The sequence below is a fragment of the Macrotis lagotis genome, chromosome 6, assembly GCF_037893015.1.
Source record: "Macrotis lagotis isolate mMagLag1 chromosome 6, bilby.v1.9.chrom.fasta, whole genome shotgun sequence".
Classification (NCBI taxonomy): Eukaryota; Metazoa; Chordata; class Mammalia; order Peramelemorphia; family Peramelidae; genus Macrotis; species Macrotis lagotis.
Window position 1 is genome coordinate 220,141,713 of NC_133663.1, and position 20,514 is coordinate 220,162,226.

The 20,514-nt window shown below is 36.4% G+C and overlaps 1 protein-coding gene across 10 annotated transcripts in view; it reads left to right on the forward strand.

Moving 5' to 3' along the window:
- The window catches only part of ADGRG2 (adhesion G protein-coupled receptor G2), a 163,333-nt gene that overhangs the window by 103,348 nt on the left and 39,471 nt on the right, over positions 1 to 20,514 (forward strand). For all 10 annotated transcript variants that reach the window (XM_074192322.1, XM_074192316.1, XM_074192313.1 and 7 more), the window contains 6 exons: positions 6,218 to 6,285; positions 7,931 to 7,986; positions 14,507 to 14,546; positions 15,233 to 15,267; positions 16,827 to 16,921; positions 17,804 to 17,870. In XM_074192322.1, the coding sequence (XP_074048423.1) occupies positions 6,218 to 6,285; positions 7,931 to 7,986; positions 14,507 to 14,546; positions 15,233 to 15,267; positions 16,827 to 16,921; positions 17,804 to 17,870 (361 nt within the window). The remainder of the gene's footprint in view (positions 1 to 6,217; positions 6,286 to 7,930; positions 7,987 to 14,506; positions 14,547 to 15,232; positions 15,268 to 16,826; positions 16,922 to 17,803; positions 17,871 to 20,514) is intronic.

Sequence of the window (20,514 nt, forward strand, 5' to 3'; positions counted from 1 at the left end):
CCCCTTTTTAAGGAAGTAGTGTTTTTTTTTAGATCATTCTAAGTCATAGACAATTCTGAGTGTCTGTCGCTTCTAGTTCTGTATATTCTATCGAATAGAGTCAAAATTCCTGAGAGTTATTAGAGTCTTTCTCCCAAGTGGGGTTAAAGCCAGTTACCTCCCATGATAGCAGTCTAATGGATAGGTCATGAATGTCCATCATTTCTGGCTAGGTATATTCATGAGAGTTACAGTTCTCAAGATTTTTGAGAATCTTTTTCCCCCCATGCTGTGATATAGCCAGTTTCAACTTAATTGATAGCATTTTTTTCCTTTTACTGTCCCTCCTTTTTTTTACCTTTTCAGTTTCTTGAACCTCCTGTTTGATGTCCAAATTTTCTGTTTAGCTCTGGTCTTTATATCTGAAATTTTTGGAATTCTTCCATTTTGTTAAATGTCCATCTTTTTCCCTGGCAGTGAAGGCTCAGGTTTGTGGGAAAGTAGACTCTTGGCTGCATTTCAAGCTACCTTGCTCTTCAAAATATCTTGTTCCAGGCCCTTTGTTCCCTTAATATTGATGCAGTAGGTCCTGCATGATTCTTACTGTGGCTCCTTGATATTTAAATTGTTTTTTTCTGGCTGCTTGCAGGATTTTCTCTTTTATATGATAGTTCTGCAGTTTGGCCACAACATTCCTTGGTGTTTTCATTTTAGGATTTTTTCTGGTGGGGATCGATGTACTCTTTCAATAACTACTTTGCCCTCCAATTCCATGATATCAGGGCAGTTTTCCATCACTAGATCCTGTAATATTAAGTCCAGGCTTTTTTTTCTCTTCAATGTTTTCAGGAAGTCCTATAATTTTCAGGTTGCCCCTGCTCGATCTATTCTCGAGGTCAGTAGTTTTGTTGATGAGGTATTTTACATTTTCTTCTATTTTTTCTGCTTTTTGATTTTGGTTACCTGACTCCTGCTGTTGCCTAGAGTCATTAGTTTCTGTAGACTCCATTCTTTTCTTTTTTTTCAGGGTAGGGGTTTTCTTCATTAACCTTTTGTAACTCCTTTTCCAATTGGTCAATTCTATTTTTGAAAGAGCTTTCCATTTGACCAATTGAGGTTTTGAGAGAATTAATTTCTTTTTGCATTTGCCCAATTGAGGATCTGAGAGAATTATTCTCATTTTGTATTTGTCCAATTGATGATGTGAGAGATTTATTCTCATTTTGTAATTGTCCAATTGTACTTTCTAAGGTTTTGTTTTCTTGTTGCAAGGTATTAATTGTCTCTCCCAAATTTTTTAGCTCTTTCCTTATGTCTTCAAAGAAGTCTTTCTGTGCTGAAGATCAGATCATATTCTCCTCAGAGGTGCCAGGTCTCTCTGAGTTAGGGTCTTTCCCTTCAAAGAATTTTTCTATGGATCCTCCTTTTCACTGACCCTTCTTCATTTTGCTAAGACCTTGAATTGGGGAGGGGCTGGTTCAAAGGCTTTACTCACTGAGTGCAGTTTTTCTGGCTGGCCAGCAGGAGGTGCTGGTTGCTTTCCCTGGAATGTCTGTGACCTTGATTGATGCCTTCTCCCTTTGCTTGAAGGGAGAAGTTGGGGCAATTGAATTCTTTTGCTTTCAATCAATGTTGCTCTTTACCCTGGCCTGAGGTCATTCCTTAGTTGGGCTGGTTCATCTGCTCACACACCTGGGCCTGAGGCAGAAATAGTTTGCCTTTGTTTGGGAGGAGGTCTGAGCTGTAATGGGACTCAGAGTTCCTCTGACCAAAGGAGCCCAGGGATGGTGTCTGCAGCTCTTCTGCTCTGGAACTCTCCCCCCCAGCCCTGTCCACAATCTTTGGGGGGACAACACCAACACCAGTGCCTTTACTCCCTAGTTGACTCAAGGCCCTGCCTTCTAGCCCCACAGTTGATCCAGCAAGGTCCGGCTCTCCGGCCCTCAGACTCCCTGTTCCAATTCAACTGTTAATCTGGCTGATCCGGGCCTGATCCTCCCTCTGAGCCCAGATTTACCCACCCGAATTCTTCCAGTGCTGCTGTCTGAGACAAATCCTGAGGTAGATGTTCTTTCTCCTGGCTTTTCTTTCTGGGTTTTGTGGGTCGGATTTCTTTTAAGAGGTTTATTTCATGTGATAGATGGGGAATAGATCCGGAGACTTTAGAACTGTGCCTCTCTTCTCTCAGCCATCTTAGCCAGAAGTCCTCTAATTTATTATTATAATGAGTCACCTGGGCCACTTAGAGTTTGTCAGTTAACAAATATTTAAAGTTAAACTATGCCCCGGGTAATGTTCTCTGTTCTAAGGATTCAAAAGCAAAAATAAAAAAGTCCCTATCCTCATGGAGTTTACATTCTATCAGCATAGATTCTAAATTATTTGCTTTTGTTCAAAAGGCTAGCATGTGTCCCAGAAAAGATCTGAACTCAGGTTTTCCTGACACCCTGTCTGATTTCTTATTAGTAGTCAATCATTCAGGCAATAAATATTTATTAAATGGGAAAGCTTGATGGGGCACTGGACAGAGTGAGGAGGACCTGAGTTTAAATTTTATTTGATTGATTTCTTCATTTTTTTCACACTTAAAAAGTATTGTGCAGTTCCCATGTGCATTTATGTGTTCATTCACTTTAAAAAAGGTAATGAAATAAGGAGGATGGGGGAAACCATAGGGGATTATAGTTATTTGCATTTTCAGAGGGCAGGTATGGACAATATATGATGTTAAAGATTTGGGAAAATATAGAAAAAAAATGTACTATATTCAATGAAATATCACCTTCCTGATGTCATGATCTTCTTCAAGAGAAAAGGACAAACACTGTCATCATCTTCTATAGGGAGTCTTTCTCAATCCCTCTTATCTCCTGTTAATTATTTCTAAGTTATTCTGTGTTTAGCTTGTTTGTACCTATTTGTCTACTCCATTAGAAAGTGAGCTCCTAGAGAGCAGTAACTTTATCTTTATTTGGCTTGCCAGCAAACATTGCAACCAGAGGGTAAATGACTTGCACAGGGTTTAGATTCAGGTCTTCCTGAATCTAGGACCAATACTTTATCTGTGAGCCACCTAGATGCCCCAGCTAATAGATATGATAGCAACATTAACAAAGGCAGACAGATTGAAAAAAATGTTCTTGTTCTCAAGGAATCCCAAGTCTATACATCTGTATATTATTATAAATGGCTAGTGAATAGTCCAGAGTGATTAAAATGATTTTTATTAAGATATCTTGACAAAATAGCACACCTCTCTCATGGTGGGAGAGAACAGGGAAATACCAAAATACAAGTTTTTTTATGCACTTTGAAAGGCTTTGGGGGTGGCTAGGTGGCACAGTGGATAAAGCACCTGCCCTGGAGTCAGAAGTACCTGGGTTCATATTCCGTCTCAGACACTTAATAATTGCCTAGCTGTGTGGCCTTGGGCAAGCCAATTAACTCCATTTACCTTGCAAAAACCTAAAAAAAAAAGAAAGAAAGGCTTTGTTCCTGTCCCCCCCCCCCCATGCTAACCATAGGCTTGGAGTCATAATCTAAATGATTCATTGGCTTCCATACATTTGGTCTGCCCTGCTCATTATACTAATGAGCAAGGACATCTAGATCTCCTTGAGCATGTGCAAAGGAGAAGGTCCAGAACACTAGGCTGAATTAAAAAACAGGTGGGGCAATCTCATTAGTTTTTTATCAGATTGAGGCCACAATGTAAGGAGACTCTAGTCTTTATAATGTAAACTGACAATCCTCCCTTCACATTCTTGTGGAACCCAAACACCCACATTTTCTTCACCCTTTTTGAATTTTTGGGGGAGGGAGGTCCACAACAGACCTATGATTTTATTGGTGTAGAAATAGCATTCACTAATTCAAATTATTATTATAAGGAGTCACCTGGGCCACTGAGAGGTTGTCAATTAACAAATATTTAATGGAAAACTATGTCCCAGACAATGTTCTCTGTTCTAAGGTTTCAAAAGCAAAAATAAAAAAAGTCCTTGCCCTCATGGAGTTTACATTCTATCAGAATATATTCTAAATTATTTGGCAAATATATATATATATATATATATATATATATATATATATATATATGTATATATATATATATATACATATATATATACACATATATATGTATATATATGTATAGAGAGAGAGAGAGAATTTATAGTTATTATGTGTATATAATATAATATAAAGTACAGAATAGCATATTCCTCTACCAGCAGACTTGTTTTTCAGGCGTATCTGACTCTTTGTGACTCTATTTAGGCTTTTCTTGGTAGATACCCTGGAGTGGTTTGCCATTTACTTCTCATTATATAGAAGAGTAAACTGAAGCAAACAGAATTAAGTATCCTGTCCAGAGTAACAAGCTAATAAATGTCTTATGCCAGATTGAACTTGTGAAAATGAGTCTTCCTGACTCCAGTTCTAGAATTCTGTCCACTAGGCCAGGGGCAACTACATGGTGTAGTGGATAGAATATCAATCATGGAGTCACGAGGACCTGGGTTAAAATTTGACCTCAGACACTTGATATTTACTAGCTGTGGGATCTTTGATAAGTCATGACCAGGGCTATATCTCCAGTCATCCTGATTCATATTTGACCCCTGGATCCAGATGACTCCAGAGGAGAAAGGGAGGCAGATGACTTAGTCTAGCATCCACTTCACTCAGATCCAATCCACTGGCTTGTCATGGCATCATCTCCTTGATGTTATGGTCTTCTTTGAGAAGGAAGGGCAAACATCATCATCATCCATTATGCAACTTAGCTGCTCTCCAGACAACTGTTCAGTAAAGTAGTCATCAAGCATTATTAAATATAGTATTTGCTAAATATTATGTAAGGTACAGATGTGAGAATGTCACATGAAAGGCATGACAATGAAGTTGCCTATGGTAAAATAAATGACAAAAAGTCTCAGCTCTCCACAAGCTTAGTTTGCGTGAAATACCATACTTAATAATTCATAACCTTTTTTATGTCTTCCTTTGTCAGTCTAGGTGAAATCCTTGGAACCCTTCTCAAAATAATATTGTGGGGTTTTTTTTTTAAATTCATTAATTGAAGGAAAAATTAAATCTAATTTAATTTAGTTTAAAAAAGGTAATTTTTCCCCCCAATTAAATTCATGATCCCAAGTTAAGCCCTTATTTAAGGTCTATTCTCTGATTTCCAATAAAATTTTAAATTTTTATTTATTTAAGTCAATGGGGTTAAGTGACTTGCCCAAGGTCACACAGCTAATTCTTAGGTATCTGAGGCTGGATTTGAACTCAGGTCCTCCTGACTCTAGGGCCGATGCACTATCCACTTCGCCACTTAGCTGCCTCTCCAATAAAGTTTTGAAAGAAATTGTGCACAATTGCTTAATAAATGCATGCCTGATAAACTACTGTATGTTAAACAAAGAAATTGATCACTTTGAGAGCATTAATGGAGGAAAATGCAATGTGATACCATTAGAATTGAATCAAGTATTAGGGGTTAGTGTGTGGGCATTGTTAGCTGTTCCAAAGCCAAGGTGGGGATGATGAGGATATCTCTTGTAGTTGATCAATTGACTGGAATGAAAATGAATTGAACAGAGGATATTGGGAATTATTTGTCACCTGAAGGGAGGGTTGTTGTGGGGAAGGATAAGACAAGTACTGAATATAAAGTATGTACATATAGATCTCTTATACTGTGGCACCACTCCATGGCACAATTTGGGACAGGAGAAGTAACATGGTGGCCTTTGACAAATGGACACAGGTTTTGCATGTTTGATAAGCTTGTTACTCTTCTAAAACAATAATACAATATTTATTGGAAACAGAGCGGGAGAATCTAGGTTCCTTAGGGCACTTTCTTACATTTGTACCTCACAGAGTAATTGACAAATACTAAGTCCTCATTGATTATTTAATTGCTTGAGTATCCTGTCAATAGAATAATATGTTAAATAGTATTACTACATTAAACATAAATCATTTGAGAGCATGGACTGTATTTTTACTTGTTTGTTTGCCTTCCTTTATATCCCCAGAATGCAGCAGAGTCTCACCTGGCAGATACTATGTGTTTAATAAATAAATGTTGACTCACTAAATAAATGAGAATTTCTTTTAAAAAAAAACATAAAATGTAAACATTTTTATATCTTACAATTTTAAATGCAATCTCAGCCTTCACTATGAGAACACAAATTTCAAGGGGTATTTGGGTTTTTTTTTTTAGTGTTCTATAGGGGTGAAGTAATATTGGAAGACCATGAAGAAAGCAATATTACCCAGAATGTGAGCATGGTAGGTTTTTTTTTAAATCTTAGAGGGAAAAAACACTTTTATTTAATAATCTTGAAGATTAAATCAATTTTCATTTATATCAATAACTTATGGGGGAGGAAAATGAAACAATGGCAGATGTGGGTTTTTTAAAATCAGAATAAGGAATTTCTAATTAAGAAAACCTCTCTATCACTGAAATCTCTAATTGTCTTGAGATTTAAAGTAGTATTTGGCATATGGTGATATTAGTGATTTGACTAGAATCACAGAGGCAAATATGATTCAGAGGTGAAGTTTGACCTAGCCAGATAAAGAACTTAAGTCTTCTAGATCTCTATACTACCACATATGCTTATGAATTTTTTAAAGTTTTTTTGCAAGGCAAATGGGATTAAGTGGCTTGCCCAAGGCCACACAGCTAGGTAATTATCAAGTGTCTGAACCTGGATTTGAACCCAGGTACTCCTGACTCCAGGGCCGGTGCTCTATCCACTGTGCCACCTTGCCACCCTTGCTTATGAATTTAATGTGTAATTTTAAAAACAAATTAAGCAATGACTTCTGCAGAATTGTTGATTTAGTGAGTACCACAATTGAATGTGAGGCTTTAAAAATCAAAGCATTTTCTTAATAATTGTTTGTTGGTTTTCCCTGGGATGCATTTGTAGGGGGGAAATGCTTGAAAGAATACATTGTTTCTATTACAAAACACCAAGTATGTTAGAAACTCCTCACTAAGGGGGGCAGCTAAGTGGCACAGTGGATAGAGCACCGGCCCTGGAGTCAGGAGTACCTGGGTTCAAATCCAGGTTCAGACACTTGATAATTACCTAGCTGTGTGGCCTTGGGCAAGCCACTTAACCCCACTTGCCTTGCAAAATCCTAAAAAAAAAACCCCAAAACAAAACTCCTCACTAAGAAGGAATATACTTGAATCAAATCCGTTGTTATTTGACCTTATGCTTCTCTCAAGTCTCATTCCAAGACAAGTGGTATGTGCTAATCATTTTATCAATACTCGATTGAATGATTGTTATTTTATAGACTAAGCAAACTCTAGGATTGTCCTAGGTTGTTCTTTGGTCTTTTCTACAAAGTCCTGGTCTGATTCTTTGTGGAAATTTTGAAGTTGTCTAAAACCCATTACAATCAAGTGACCAGGGGTGGCTAGGTGGCATAATGGATAGAGCACAGGCCCTGGAGTCAGGAGTACCTGAGTTCAAATCCAACCTCAGACACTTAGTAATTACCTAGCTCTGTGGTCTTGGGCAAGCCACTTAACTCCACTGCCTTGCAAAAACTAAAAACAACAACGACTACAAAAAAACAGCAGAAAAAAACAGTAAAGTGACCAGACTATCTTATGGGAAAAAGGAATCAAGAAGCTTTCTTCCATGAGTCTTTCAGAATGGGTGGGGCATGTCAGAAACAGATAACTCAGAACCATTCTTTTTCTTCAGATCTAAGAAACCCAGATTCATCTACCAACAAAGGTGATGGATTGGCCGACAACCTATTCTCAGATAGGAATCCGATTCTCTGTTCTTTTAGACGGGGCTGTGAAAGTATGCTGCAAAGTAACAATATAGTTTCCCAGTGAGGTATGAGAATGTGAGGCACAACCAATGTTTTAATCTTCTTGGACTTTTATTGCTTCTAACAGAATCAGAATGCAGTCAATGGAACTTTAATTGAAGACCTACCATTAAACAAATCAAAGTAAGTAATTATTATTTGATTGATTCAGTTAAAGTAGCACACAATCCTTTTTTCTTTTGGGTTTAGCAGCAAAGGAAGACAACTATTGTCAATATCCTTTTTTATGGTTACATAAATAGCAACTGAGCAAAAAATTATTTGGTGTCATCCTGTTCTCATTGATAAAATGGTAAAATGGATATAGTCCTGATTCCATTGGAATTTGAAATTCAGTAAGATTTAATCTTGATGAGAATTATTGATAGAAATCTATAAAATTCATTCCACTCAAAGACAAGGCAAATCATTCTAAAATGACAAGGATACAAGTCTATGCTCCAACCACTGATGCCAAAGAGGCCAAAGTTACTCATTTTTGGGAAGATCTACAATATTTTCTAGAAATAACATCAAAAAGAAATGTCATATTCATCATAGAAAATTGGAATGCTAAAGTAGGAAATCAAAAGGTAATTGGAATAACAGGTTCTGAAAGTACAAAATGAAGCAGAGCAGAGACTAACAGAGTTTTGTCTAGATAACTTGCTGGTAATAGCAGATGGTCAATATTAAAATCAGATTGATTATGTAATTTTTGGTCAAAAATAGAAAAGCTCTATATAATCAGCTAAAATAAGACCTGGAGCTGACTATGGCTCAGATCATGAGTTTTTTATAGGTATGACCTAAATAATTTCCCTTATGAATTTAAATTGGTAGTGATTAGGGAATTAAATTTAAGGAATGTAAGGGATTAGATATGATATTTGGAATGTCTACAAACAATGGATAGAGGTTCTCAATATTGTATAGGAAGTCACAACAAAAAAATTCCAAAGAAAACTAAGGGCAAGGAAGCAAAATGACTGCCTGAAGAGGCTTTAAACAATAGCTGAGGAAAGAAGTAAAGGGAAAGGGAAAGAAGAAAAGGAAAGATATATCCAACTGAATGCAGAATTTAAGAGAATAGCAAGGAGAGAGAAGGTTTTCTTAAATGAGAAATAAAAAAAGAAAAACAATAAGCAATCTCAAGAAAGTCAGAGATATCAAGGAATGTTTCTTGAAAAAGTGGTGATGATAAAAGACAAAAATGGTAGGGACTTAACAGAAGTATAGTAGATTAAGAACTAGCAAGAATATACAGAAGAACTACACAAGAAAGATCTTGATGCACTGTTGTCGCTTGCTTCCTTGGTGCCCACAGTGGCAACCTCCCTCCCAGAGGGGAGCTGAGAATAAGGAGTCAAGCCACTACTGCCTTATGCCTCCAGCTCAATTTTATTACTGCTTAGCTATTACATATATACTGTTAGGTCTTCTTGGGTAGAACAAAGAATAATGAGGGAATTGGGGGTGCAAGCTGTATGTATATGCAGTGTCTTGCATTACAGGATAGGGGGGTATGTTAGGGAGGAGGTGATAATACACAGCTGTGTCTAGTACCCTTGGTCAGTGGGGTGGAATGTCCAGCCCCCAAGGACTCCAGCTCACCTTATCTCTCAGGGCGGCTTGCCAGCTCCTGAGATTGTTCAGGTGGCAGTTTTACTTGGAGATGATTTGTGTCATGGATGTTAGAATAGCCTGTGTACCCACATCTCCCCCTTATTTTTCATTTAGGGCGGGGGGCCTGGATAGTTATAATAAACACTGGGTAGGGAACCTATGCGAAATGCATAGGGGCTTTTACATGGGGTCCAGGGGATCTGTGGAGATCAGAAGTTGGGGTCCAGTGTCAGGGAGAAAAGGGAAGGGAGGGGTGTGTGGGGTTTGATCCTCATAGCCAAGGAGTCAAAGGCGAAAAGGTCCCCTTGAAATGAGCAGGTTAGTGGGATCCAGTACAGATATGCAAAGGACCAACAGAATTGGAAACTTTAAGAGGCCTGGGATATGGTGTGGCTGCTTGTTCTTCTGGTGAGAGTGTGGGGAGACCCACAGTTGCATTACTGGCAAAGAGAGCAGGGAAAAAAGATGCATCATAAAAGAATGGGGGGAGGAGATAAGTGCACACTGAGGGGTGATCCATGCTTTGGGGGTGTTCAGCAGGAATAGCATAGTAACAAGGAGTTGGTGAAGAGACAAGTGTCCTCTAGGTTTAAAGTTCATCGCTCTTTTTTGCCAAGGTAAAGAGCTCATCCTGGAGTGCTGTGGGGAGGTTGGGGGAATCACCTTTTCCCCCTCAGTCCTCTGCATCTCAGGTTTCATCTACTGTTGTTTAGAGACATTCTTTGCATTCCTTTTGTCAGGGCTGCTACAGAGCTAGGTGATCTGGAAGGGGGGCTGTTGCTGCTGCTGCTTTTTGGATCAGATCAGATGGTCGGGAATCTACAGCAGGGTGGTGCAATCTGTGGGAAAAACACAAGCAAGTATCCTTCAGGGGGATCCTGAGTTTTGACACCATCTGTTGTGGCTTGCTTCCTTGGGGCCCACAGTTGCAACCTCCCTCCAGGAGGGGAACTGAGAATGAGTCAAGCCACTACTGCCTTATGCCTCCAGCTCAATTTTATTAATGCTTAGCTATTACATATATACTGTTAGGTCTTTTGGGGTAGAACAAAGTATAATGAGGGAATTGAGGGTAAAAGTGCTGTGTACATGCAGCGTCTTGCATTACAGGATGGGGGGGTACATTAGGGAGGAGGGGATAAGACACAGCTATGTCTAGTGCCCTTGGTCAGTGGGGCAAAATGTCCAGCTCCCAAGGACTCCAGCTCCCAAGGACTCCGGCTCACCTTATCTCTCAGGGCGGCTTGCCAGCTCCTGAGATTGTCCAGGTGGTGGTTTTACTTGGAGATAATTTGTGTCATGGCTGTCAGAATAGCCTGTGTACCCACAATGCACCTATAACCACAATGATTTGGCTACTGATCTAGAGCCACACATCCTAGAAGATGAAATCAAATGGACTTTAAAAAACAAAATTCGAGCTGAATGATTTAAAATCTTAAAAGATGATACAGTTAAAGTGCTGCATTCCAGTAAATTACTTTCTGATGGATAAATTTTGAAACAAATGTGAGAAAGAGGTAAAAATGAGTACAAAATGGGGGGCAGCACTTGCTAGGTTTTAGCAATACTTGCACCAAGTATTACCAGAAGTGCAGGCTAGTTTTTGAAGAGGCTATAGACTAAATTGTCAGCATTCTCTGAATTATGGAAAAAGCAAGGGGGGTTCCAGAAAAAATATCTACTTCTATTTCACTGACTACACCAAAGCAAAATGTGGCAAGTCCTCATAGAGATGGGGGTACCAGATCATCTTGCTTATCTCCTGAGAAATTTTTATGTAGGTCAAAAAGCAACAGAATCAAATATGGTTGATATAAGACTGGAAAAGAAGTTTTATAAGGCTATTTTTTTGTTTTTTTTTCCTTTGGTTTTTGCAAAGCAAATGGGGTTAAGTGGCTTGCCCAAGGCCACACAGCTAGGTAATTATTAATTGTCTGAGACCAGATTTGAACCCAGGTACTCCTGACTTCAAGGCTGGTGCTCTATGCACTATGCCACCTAGCCACCTAGCCACCCCTATAAGGCTATTGTTATCTTATTTAACTTTCATTCAGAGTACATCATGCAAAATGCCAGACTAGACAAATCAAAAGTTGGAATTAAGGTTGTTAAGAAAATATAAACAACCTCAGAAATGCATATGAGACCACTCTGCTGGCAGAAAAATGAAGAAAAACTAATAAAAACTGGGTGGAAATTTATATTAAAAATTTTAACATAAAAAGTCGATAAAAAATTGGAAACTGGGCCCATCACTTCTTAGAAAATGGAGGAAAAATGGAAACAGTGTCAGACTTTATATTCTTCAGCTCAGAGTTCACTTCAGACAGTGACTGTCTATGAAATTAAAATAGGCTTGCTTGCTCCTTAGAAGGAAAACTATGGCAGATCTGTACAGTTTACTTAAAAGTAGAAGAGACATAACCTTGCCAACAAATCAAAGCTATGGTTTTTCCAGTAGTATTGTATGAGTGTGAGACTATTGGATTATAAGGAAAACAGTGCTGAAGAATTGGTTCTTTTGAACTGTGGTGCAAGAAAAGACTTTTGAAATTCCTTAGGATGTCAAAGAGATCAAAACAACCAATACTTTAAAAAAATAATTCTTACTACTCACTGGAAGGACAAACACTGGAGCTGAAATGTCAGTATTTTGGCTACATAGTGAAAATACAGGACTCATTAGAAAGACCTCGACTTTGAGAAAAACTAATGGCAGAGGATGAGATGGATAAGTAGTATCATGGAAGCCATGAATTTGACCTTGAATAGATTTTGAAAGATAATGGAGGATAAAAGGATCTGGCATGCTCTGGTCTATGGGATTACAAAGAGATGGACATGACTGAAAGAACTGAACAACAGATTCCAACTTCTAACCCTTTTTTGATGGGGTCAAACTTTCATTAAACATCATTGTAGTGGATAGAGCACCGGCCCTGAAGTCAGGAGGATCTGAGTTCAAATTCAGCCTCAGACACTTAATTACCTAGCTGTGTGGCCTTGGGCAAACCACTTAAACCCATTGCCTTGCAAAAATCTTTAAAAAAAAACAAAAACAAAAACAAAAAAAAACATCATTGTAACCTCCTTTAGAGCAGGAATAATTTTTTTCCCCTCAACTAGAGCCTAGCACACTTACTGGCACAAAATTGCATGCTAATAAAGAACATTAATAAATGCTTCCTATATGTTTGAATAACATATTTTTTCTAGCCATTTAGTTTGGAAAAAAAAAGAGAAATTCAGACAAAGTGTAAATAAGTAGCATTATCAAATACTTTACAAATGTTTCCAAAATGTTCTTCATTAAGTTGACATACAGGGGAAATTTCTTTTTTTCACAACCAACTTAAAGTGAGAGTCTATTTTTTTTATTTTAAAGGAAAAAAACCAATGCTGTAGCTACAGTGAATAGTCAGCCGTGGATATTGTAAACTCTCCTGCTCTGAGGAAATCTGCCAATTCTCCAATAATCTCACATACCAAATCTTCATGAAAATTTGACCCACATTCATATAGGTCAAAACATTGTCTTCAATTCTCCAAGCAAAATACATTTTTGATTACACTTGGAAGAGATTGAATGTTGCAAAGATGATATATAGTACATAAAACTGACAGATTTCAACCAGTTGGATCTGGGACTTGATGTTGTTTCTGAATTTTAATCTCCTTTGTGACATATTCATTTTATTTTCAGATAGAAAGATTTGTGTGGCTAATCATTTTTACTTTCTACAACAGGGTTGTCCAAAATGCAGCTGCAGTTTGATTTTATGTGGTCCCCTATGGGTCTGAAGCTGAGCTCTCACTAAAATGACAAATCAAAATATATTATCTCTTGGTTCAATAGAAACTTTTAAAAGTAAGATTGGATAACCCTGTTCTACAGGAAGCCTTCTTCTAACCCCTCTTTATGCTGTATTTAGCTTGTTTTGTGTACAGTAGTTTGTATGTTGTCTCACCCCATTTGATTGTTAGCTCCTTGAGGGCAGGAATTGTCTTTTGCCTCTTTTTGTTTGTCCATTGCTTGGCACAATGCCTGGGGCATAGGTGTGCTTAAATATTTATTGAAATCATGTAAAGGATCATTTCAAGGAAAAACAGATCCTGAAAGAAAAAATGTATTAGGCTTGATTATAAATATCTTAAATAACAGGCAATTTTGTTCATATACCTGTGAAAACAGTACTTAGTTTAGTGTATCTGTAACTTACTAGCTCTACTATATTAATGTTAGCTTTGACTATTTTGATAGATAGCCATCCCTGAATTTTCTCTCTTCTTAGCTCCATCTTCTTAAGGCCCCAGGTGAATATCTGAACTTGTCAGTTATGCATACTCTAGTATGAATTAAATTGATCACATTTCTTTATTGCAAGTTACCAGCTTGAAATACTAAGGGAATAAGAGTTTTTTTTATGGGGAGGATTAAGAAGGATGGAGGAAGCTATAAATTATAGATCTTGCGAGTTTTTTCTGGAAACAACCTGAGGATAACAACAGGGATGTAGATCTGTGAGTTCGAACTGGGGGAAAAGGAAGATAAAGCTGACCTGGCAGAATATTATGATACAACCTGCCTCCAGGATGAGGAAAGGAAGTATTAAGAAGTGGAACAAGATTTTAGAATAGGAAGTGGAAATGCACTAAAGAACAAATTTCCCCTCCTTTGAACTTTTGCTTAGTATTGACCCTGTCTCTTTCCTTTTGTGGTTCCAGAACTGACATTTTGGTAGCATACTTATGATAAATAGTAAACTTCTACAAATGTGATGAAATATAAAATCTTGTCATTCATTATAGATGCAGAACAAGTTCTTGACTTCCCAATGCATATGGTATTTCATTGTGTGAGATTCACTTCTCAGAGATTTCCCTTTCCCAAGTATTCCCTTGTTATCAACTATATAAATATTGTCATAAATAAGAAATTTAAATAAGAAATTTAAAACCACTTTATTTATTGTCAATGAAAATTATTTAATTGCTTTCTTAAACTGATTTAATCTCAAATTCCTTTATTTTGCAGATTACTAGAACTCAACAAAACACTGGAAGACCTAAGTGAGGTAATTGTGATTATTCCTTTGGTTTATTCAGTAGTGTAGGCACTTGGGGTGAGGATGGGATGGAGAGAATAGGACGATATATCTTTATACTGCATTTTTGTGAAAACAGATATCATTCTCTTCAAATTTTCAAAAAATTATTTTGTAGAAAGAAGTTTTGAAATGTGTTGCTCCAGATGGCAGGACTAGGATCATTACGTGGGAGTTCTAGGGGACAGATCTGAGCTCAATAGGAGAAAGATCTCCCTAATCATTTGAGTTGTCCAATAGTAGGAATAGATTTATTTGTGAAGTAAAAGGGATTTATATATGTGTATATATGTATGTATGTGTATATATACATATATATATTTATACTCATACATATACTGTGTAACTTTTATTATATTTGTATATATAAGCATGCATAATACATACAAAGAAGGATATATGTAAATTAATATTCCTACCTATATGCATACATACATGTGTGTATAAAGGAATTATTATTATCATTAATTTCTCTATTATGGAGGTTATTTAGGTAAAACCTAGATGACGCTATGTCAGGGTTGCTGTGAGAAACTAAAGTAGATAACCTTTCAAATCTTTTGCATATCTTAGATTCTATGGTTCTGTGTGAATCCCTGGGGTCAGGTACTTGACACATTTCATTTTGCCAAAATAACATCTTTTTCACCTTTCAGTCTTATTTTATAGAATGTGATACACATAACCAAAGGTCAGTCATTTTTTCAATTCCTAAGTTCTATGCTTTATATTTTAATAAGAAATAGAATGTTCCCCAGGCCTAGTTATGTTTATTTGCCTCATCTCTAATTTAGAGATACCAAGTATTCAAGGCAGCATGAAGAAATAATATTTTAGATTAATGTATTATCATTTTTCTGAGCACAGCACTTTCACATCTATTGTCTTACCCCTCTTTAGAGTACAGTTTAGAAGTTAAAGAAGGATAAATTCTTTTTACCAAAATGAAACACAGAGGTTAAAGTCTCTCTTCTCTGTCTCTGTCTGTCTGTCTGTCTCTCTGTCTGTCTCTTTCTCTCTCTCTGTTCTCTCTTTGTTTCTGTGAATCTGACTCTCTTTGTCTCTGTAATTGTGTCTCTGCCTTTTTTCTCTCTCATTTCTCTTCATCTCTGTTCTGTCTTTCTGTCTCTCTGTTCTGTCTCTTTTTGTTTCTGCCTCTGTTGAAGTCTCTATTTCTCCTGCTTTCTCTCTCTCTCTCTCTCTCTCTCTCTCTCTCTCTCTCTCTCTCTCTTTCTCTCCCCCCCATTCTTTCTTTTGTTTCTCTCTGTCTCTTCCTCTGTTTGCATCTTTCTTTCTGTCTCTCCCACTTCTGTATTTCTGTGCATATACACATGTAGAAAGCAGTGGGGTGGAAAAGGAGATAGAGAGGGGGCAATGAGATGAGTTGGCGGGTAAGGGGAAGGAAAAACTTACTGAGCAGGGAGTCAGAAAACTTGGTTTTATGCTTATGATTTTGGGTTAAATTTGCTGAGTCTCACCTATTTCATCTTAAATAGAAAGACTGCATTTTGCACTATATTTCACAGGACTTTGGTGAATATCAATGAGATAATATATGTAGAGTGCTTGCAATCCTTAAAGCACTATATAATTTTTTTTATATTGGGCCTGTAAATGCACACAGCTAGTAGTAGTAGTAGCAACAGCAGCAGTAGTAGTAATGTTAGCAGAAACAATAGTAAAAATAATTTATTATTACTATTATTATTATTATTATTATCATCATCAAGCCTTTTCATATTAGCTAAAATAAAACAAAAAATGCAAAGCCAGTCAACTGAGATATCCAGAGTAGAACACCAGAAGTAATTGGAGAAACTCTTGTTTTCTATCACTATGGAAAATCTATTAAAATCTCTATCAATCAATAGCTTTCATTACCACAAAAGTAATATACTTTACTAACTATATACCTATACATACATATAAATATACATATCTATATATATATATATATCTATTCATGTAAACATATATGAAAGGAGACAGAAAAAAGTTTCTTCTCATCATCATTAGATTTTGGAGGAAAAGATCAGGAATATGGCTGATATGGAAATTTTTTTCATATGATTATACATTTTTGTAATAGATTTTGTTTTTCTCAACTTCTTATTGCATGGGGGAATGAGAGAATTTGGAAATAAAAAAATCAGAAACTCTCAGTGTTTAAAATTTTAAATATATACTTCAAATTTCCACAAATACTGATAGATATGCAATTCTCTGTTTTGAATTTTTTCCAAACTATAGTACATTCAATTGTACGTTCACAATAAAAGTGAATATCACAGTCAACATCTGCCCCTTGCTGTCTGCCATAAAAAGAATAAAGGTTCATCTAATAGGTAAGTTTATTTTTAGTCTTATTGTGTTATTCATTTTTAGATTGTTTATTCCTCTAAGAAAACCTGTGTTATATAGAAACAGCATGTTGGATAGAGAATTGGTTTCCAAGTCAGGAGGTCTTTGATTCAAGACTGGTCTTAAGACATATATTGACTGTATATCCCTTGGAAAGACACTGAGCATCTCAGTATACCAGACTCCTGTCTAAGACAGTAAATTACAGAGCAGATGCTAACCTACATTGTTAGAAAGAATTTCTTCACTTAGAAATTTCCTATATGAATGAAACCATGGGTCCAGTTCCACTTTATTTTAACCATGAAAATATAATTTATATTTAATTTAGTAGGTAGAATAAATTTGATTCCTTTGTAACACAAACACAGTTACAGTAGGAAAATATAGAATTTTTCATATGTCCATTGAACATACACTTGATAGCAAGTATGTTTTTATTTTTTAAAATCCCAATAAATCAATCAGTAAGTTTTATTAAACACAATAATGTGCTAAGCTCTAGTAATACAAAGAGAAAGCCTATAATCTATCAATATAACCTATTTCAGGATATTATACTACAGTTGCTATTATAGGACTAGAACATTCATGAGACTTAATGGAGAGGCAATATGGAATAATGGCAGGATGACAGATTTAAAGCTTACCTGAGATGCTTGCTAGCAAGTAGTCATCCCTTGGCAAATCACCTGACCTATCTCTGCATCAGTTTACTCATCTGTAAAATGAGGGATTTAGTGTCAGTGGCCTCTAGGGTCCCTACATTTCTATATAATTTGATGAATAATATGTTATTTAAACAACAGTGTTGTATTTAGAATGTTTAACCAAAGTTTTTATTCTTTTTCTTTTGCACAATTTAGAACAGTGTTGCTGCTCCTTCAAGACACATTGCCTTTCAAGTCCCAAAGAATTAAAACAATTGCAATGGTATGTAAACAGATATTCAATCATTTCCCAAAATAAACAAAAGAACATTTGATTTAGTGATTCTCTAATAACACTGGGTAAGTTTCTGAAATTACACATTGAAATGACTTAATTTAATACTACGAATAATGGATTAGGACCTTATTTTGTTGTTTCCAGAACTGGAGTCATGATTAAGAGGGATTGCCAAGGACATTCATATTGTGTCACTAGAAGTGAAATTCTTTAACTAATCAGATAGATCAGAATGAAAGCATTTGCCAAGAATGTTTTCATTAATCAAGAATGAAAGTCAGAGATTCTAAGGATCAGATACCATCTTAGTTCCAACATTAAATGATTCTGAGTAATGATCCAGTGGCCTTATTCCCATCACTTACTAGGCAACTTTCTGGTTCAAAGTCTTTGGTATATACCAATAATTATTCCATCATGAGACAAGTTTGGATATATCATGTTGTCACTCAAGTAGACCTTCTAGTCTAGCCAATACTGACAAATAGAGACAAGTTTAAATGTGTCATATTTTTGTCACCAACTTGTCTTCAGAAAATCAAATATTGGTATTTTGCTTGGAATGCTAGATGGCATGAAAACCATATCCACAAGTCTAAGGACATCCAAAAACATCCAGAACTTCATCAGAAGTCTTGCTTCTTATACAAACAAGGATATAGGATGAAATTGTTCTGTAAAAGCCAAGTAAAAAGAATGTTTTTGCACAATACTCACATCACTATAATAAGTATAATGTAAAAGTCATGTTTTGTTGTATTTGGCAACATGGTCCTCTTTGATTAGAAAGGATAAACATCATCATCATCATCATCATCATCATCATAATCATGCTATATGGTTGTCTGTATGACTGTCAATTATCTGTACCAATATAGGCAGTACATAGGATATATTATCCAAAATCACAAATAATTCAAAAGTAATTTATATTCAGGATTGGAATGTAGCATGATGATGGAATGAAAAGATATGTGTGACAAATTCAAGAGTATATGAAAGCCTTTGATCCTCAGATGGAATCATCTATCTTCAGCCATTGCTGTAATGAAATGTGAATGACATTTGAGTGTTGTTGATGGTATACTGAAGGATCCTTCTTCTCAACACTTTATAGCCCTGGGGTATTTATAGAGGATCTAGAATCAGACTAGAGGAATCATAACCAATCTGAGATGAATTCACTGTAATGTCAGGTGAGTCTTATTACAGAAGTTGCTTTAGAAAGCAACAAGTGATCAATACTGAACTAGGACCTCAAAGAGACTTCTTTGCCAATCTGGACTCTGAGACTAATTACCCATCTAGTAGTGAGGGAGTAGGTTTGCCCAGAGATTACATTTTTTATTATCTGTCAAAAGGAAACTATGATGTCTATATCATGTGGTTGTGATTAAATGACATTAAATGAGATTTGGTCTTATGGTTTAGACTAGCATAGGAGAACTCCTGATTGATATTCTCTCTATTTCAATACAAATTTCTAACTATTTGGCAACTTATAGTATTATAGGGCTGCCAGGATCTCTGGGAGCTTAAATGACTTGTCCATGGATAGACAGCCAATATGTATCAGGCAAGAATTCATGTGTTTTAGACTCTAAGGTTGACTCTTTACTCACCATGCTATGTTGCCTTCCAATCAACAAGATTAAGATTATGTGTTTAAAAGCATGTATACATACTTTACTCTAGAGACAAAGTAGTTTTATTAGAGGTTATAGAGCCCTTAGAAATCATTGGAAATGGTTAGAATGTTTGGTTCTTTGTCTGAGCTAGGACCCCAAGTCTATCCTAGTTCATAATAGGCCAGGCTCCATCAAATCAATGTAAGAAATCTTGGAGTTAAGGGTACAAACAATATAATTACCGATTGCTAAATGTAAAACTATTTGGAAGCATGGGGAATCCTCAAAATTCCCTAAATTCCATCTACTCCTGTTACTTCCATCTTCTGTTGTGCATGGAGAAAGGTCCTCACTCTACTACAAGTGATGTCAAATTATTACAGCACTGGACCACTTGAGGACTAATTTCTGGTGAGTGATAGCTAAAAAGCTCATTTGGAAAGGTTTGAGATACTCCATTAGTCAACAGCTTTCTCAATACATTTCAATAGCCTTTGTTTGGGAAGGATAACATACCACACTCCCTGGATTGAACTTCTATTTCCTTTCAATGGTGCCAGGTACCAAAGCTAAGTGGGCATGATAATAATCAATAAGCATTAATTAATCACCTATTATATGCCAGACACTTAGCCAGTAGCTGGAGATATAAATTCAAATACTTACTTTCCAAGAACCTTCATTATAATGAGGGAAACAAATACACATAAGTGTAGACAGAATAAATTTGAAAACAGAATATTTAAATACAAGGTAGTTAAGAGGTAGGGCCTCCACAGTTGGGGCTTTCAGCTTCCTTTGGATCATGATGCTTGAACTGCATCTTGAAGGATAAGTGGAATTCTATGAATCAAAGATGAGAAGTTGGTAAATTCTAGGCATGGAAGACCTAGGTACAAAGGTACAACGATGGAAGAAGGAGTATCCATTAGTGTAAGGGTCAGAGAGAAGTCCAGTTTGTTTCAGAGTGGGAGAAGGAATAATGTATGGTGAGACTGGAA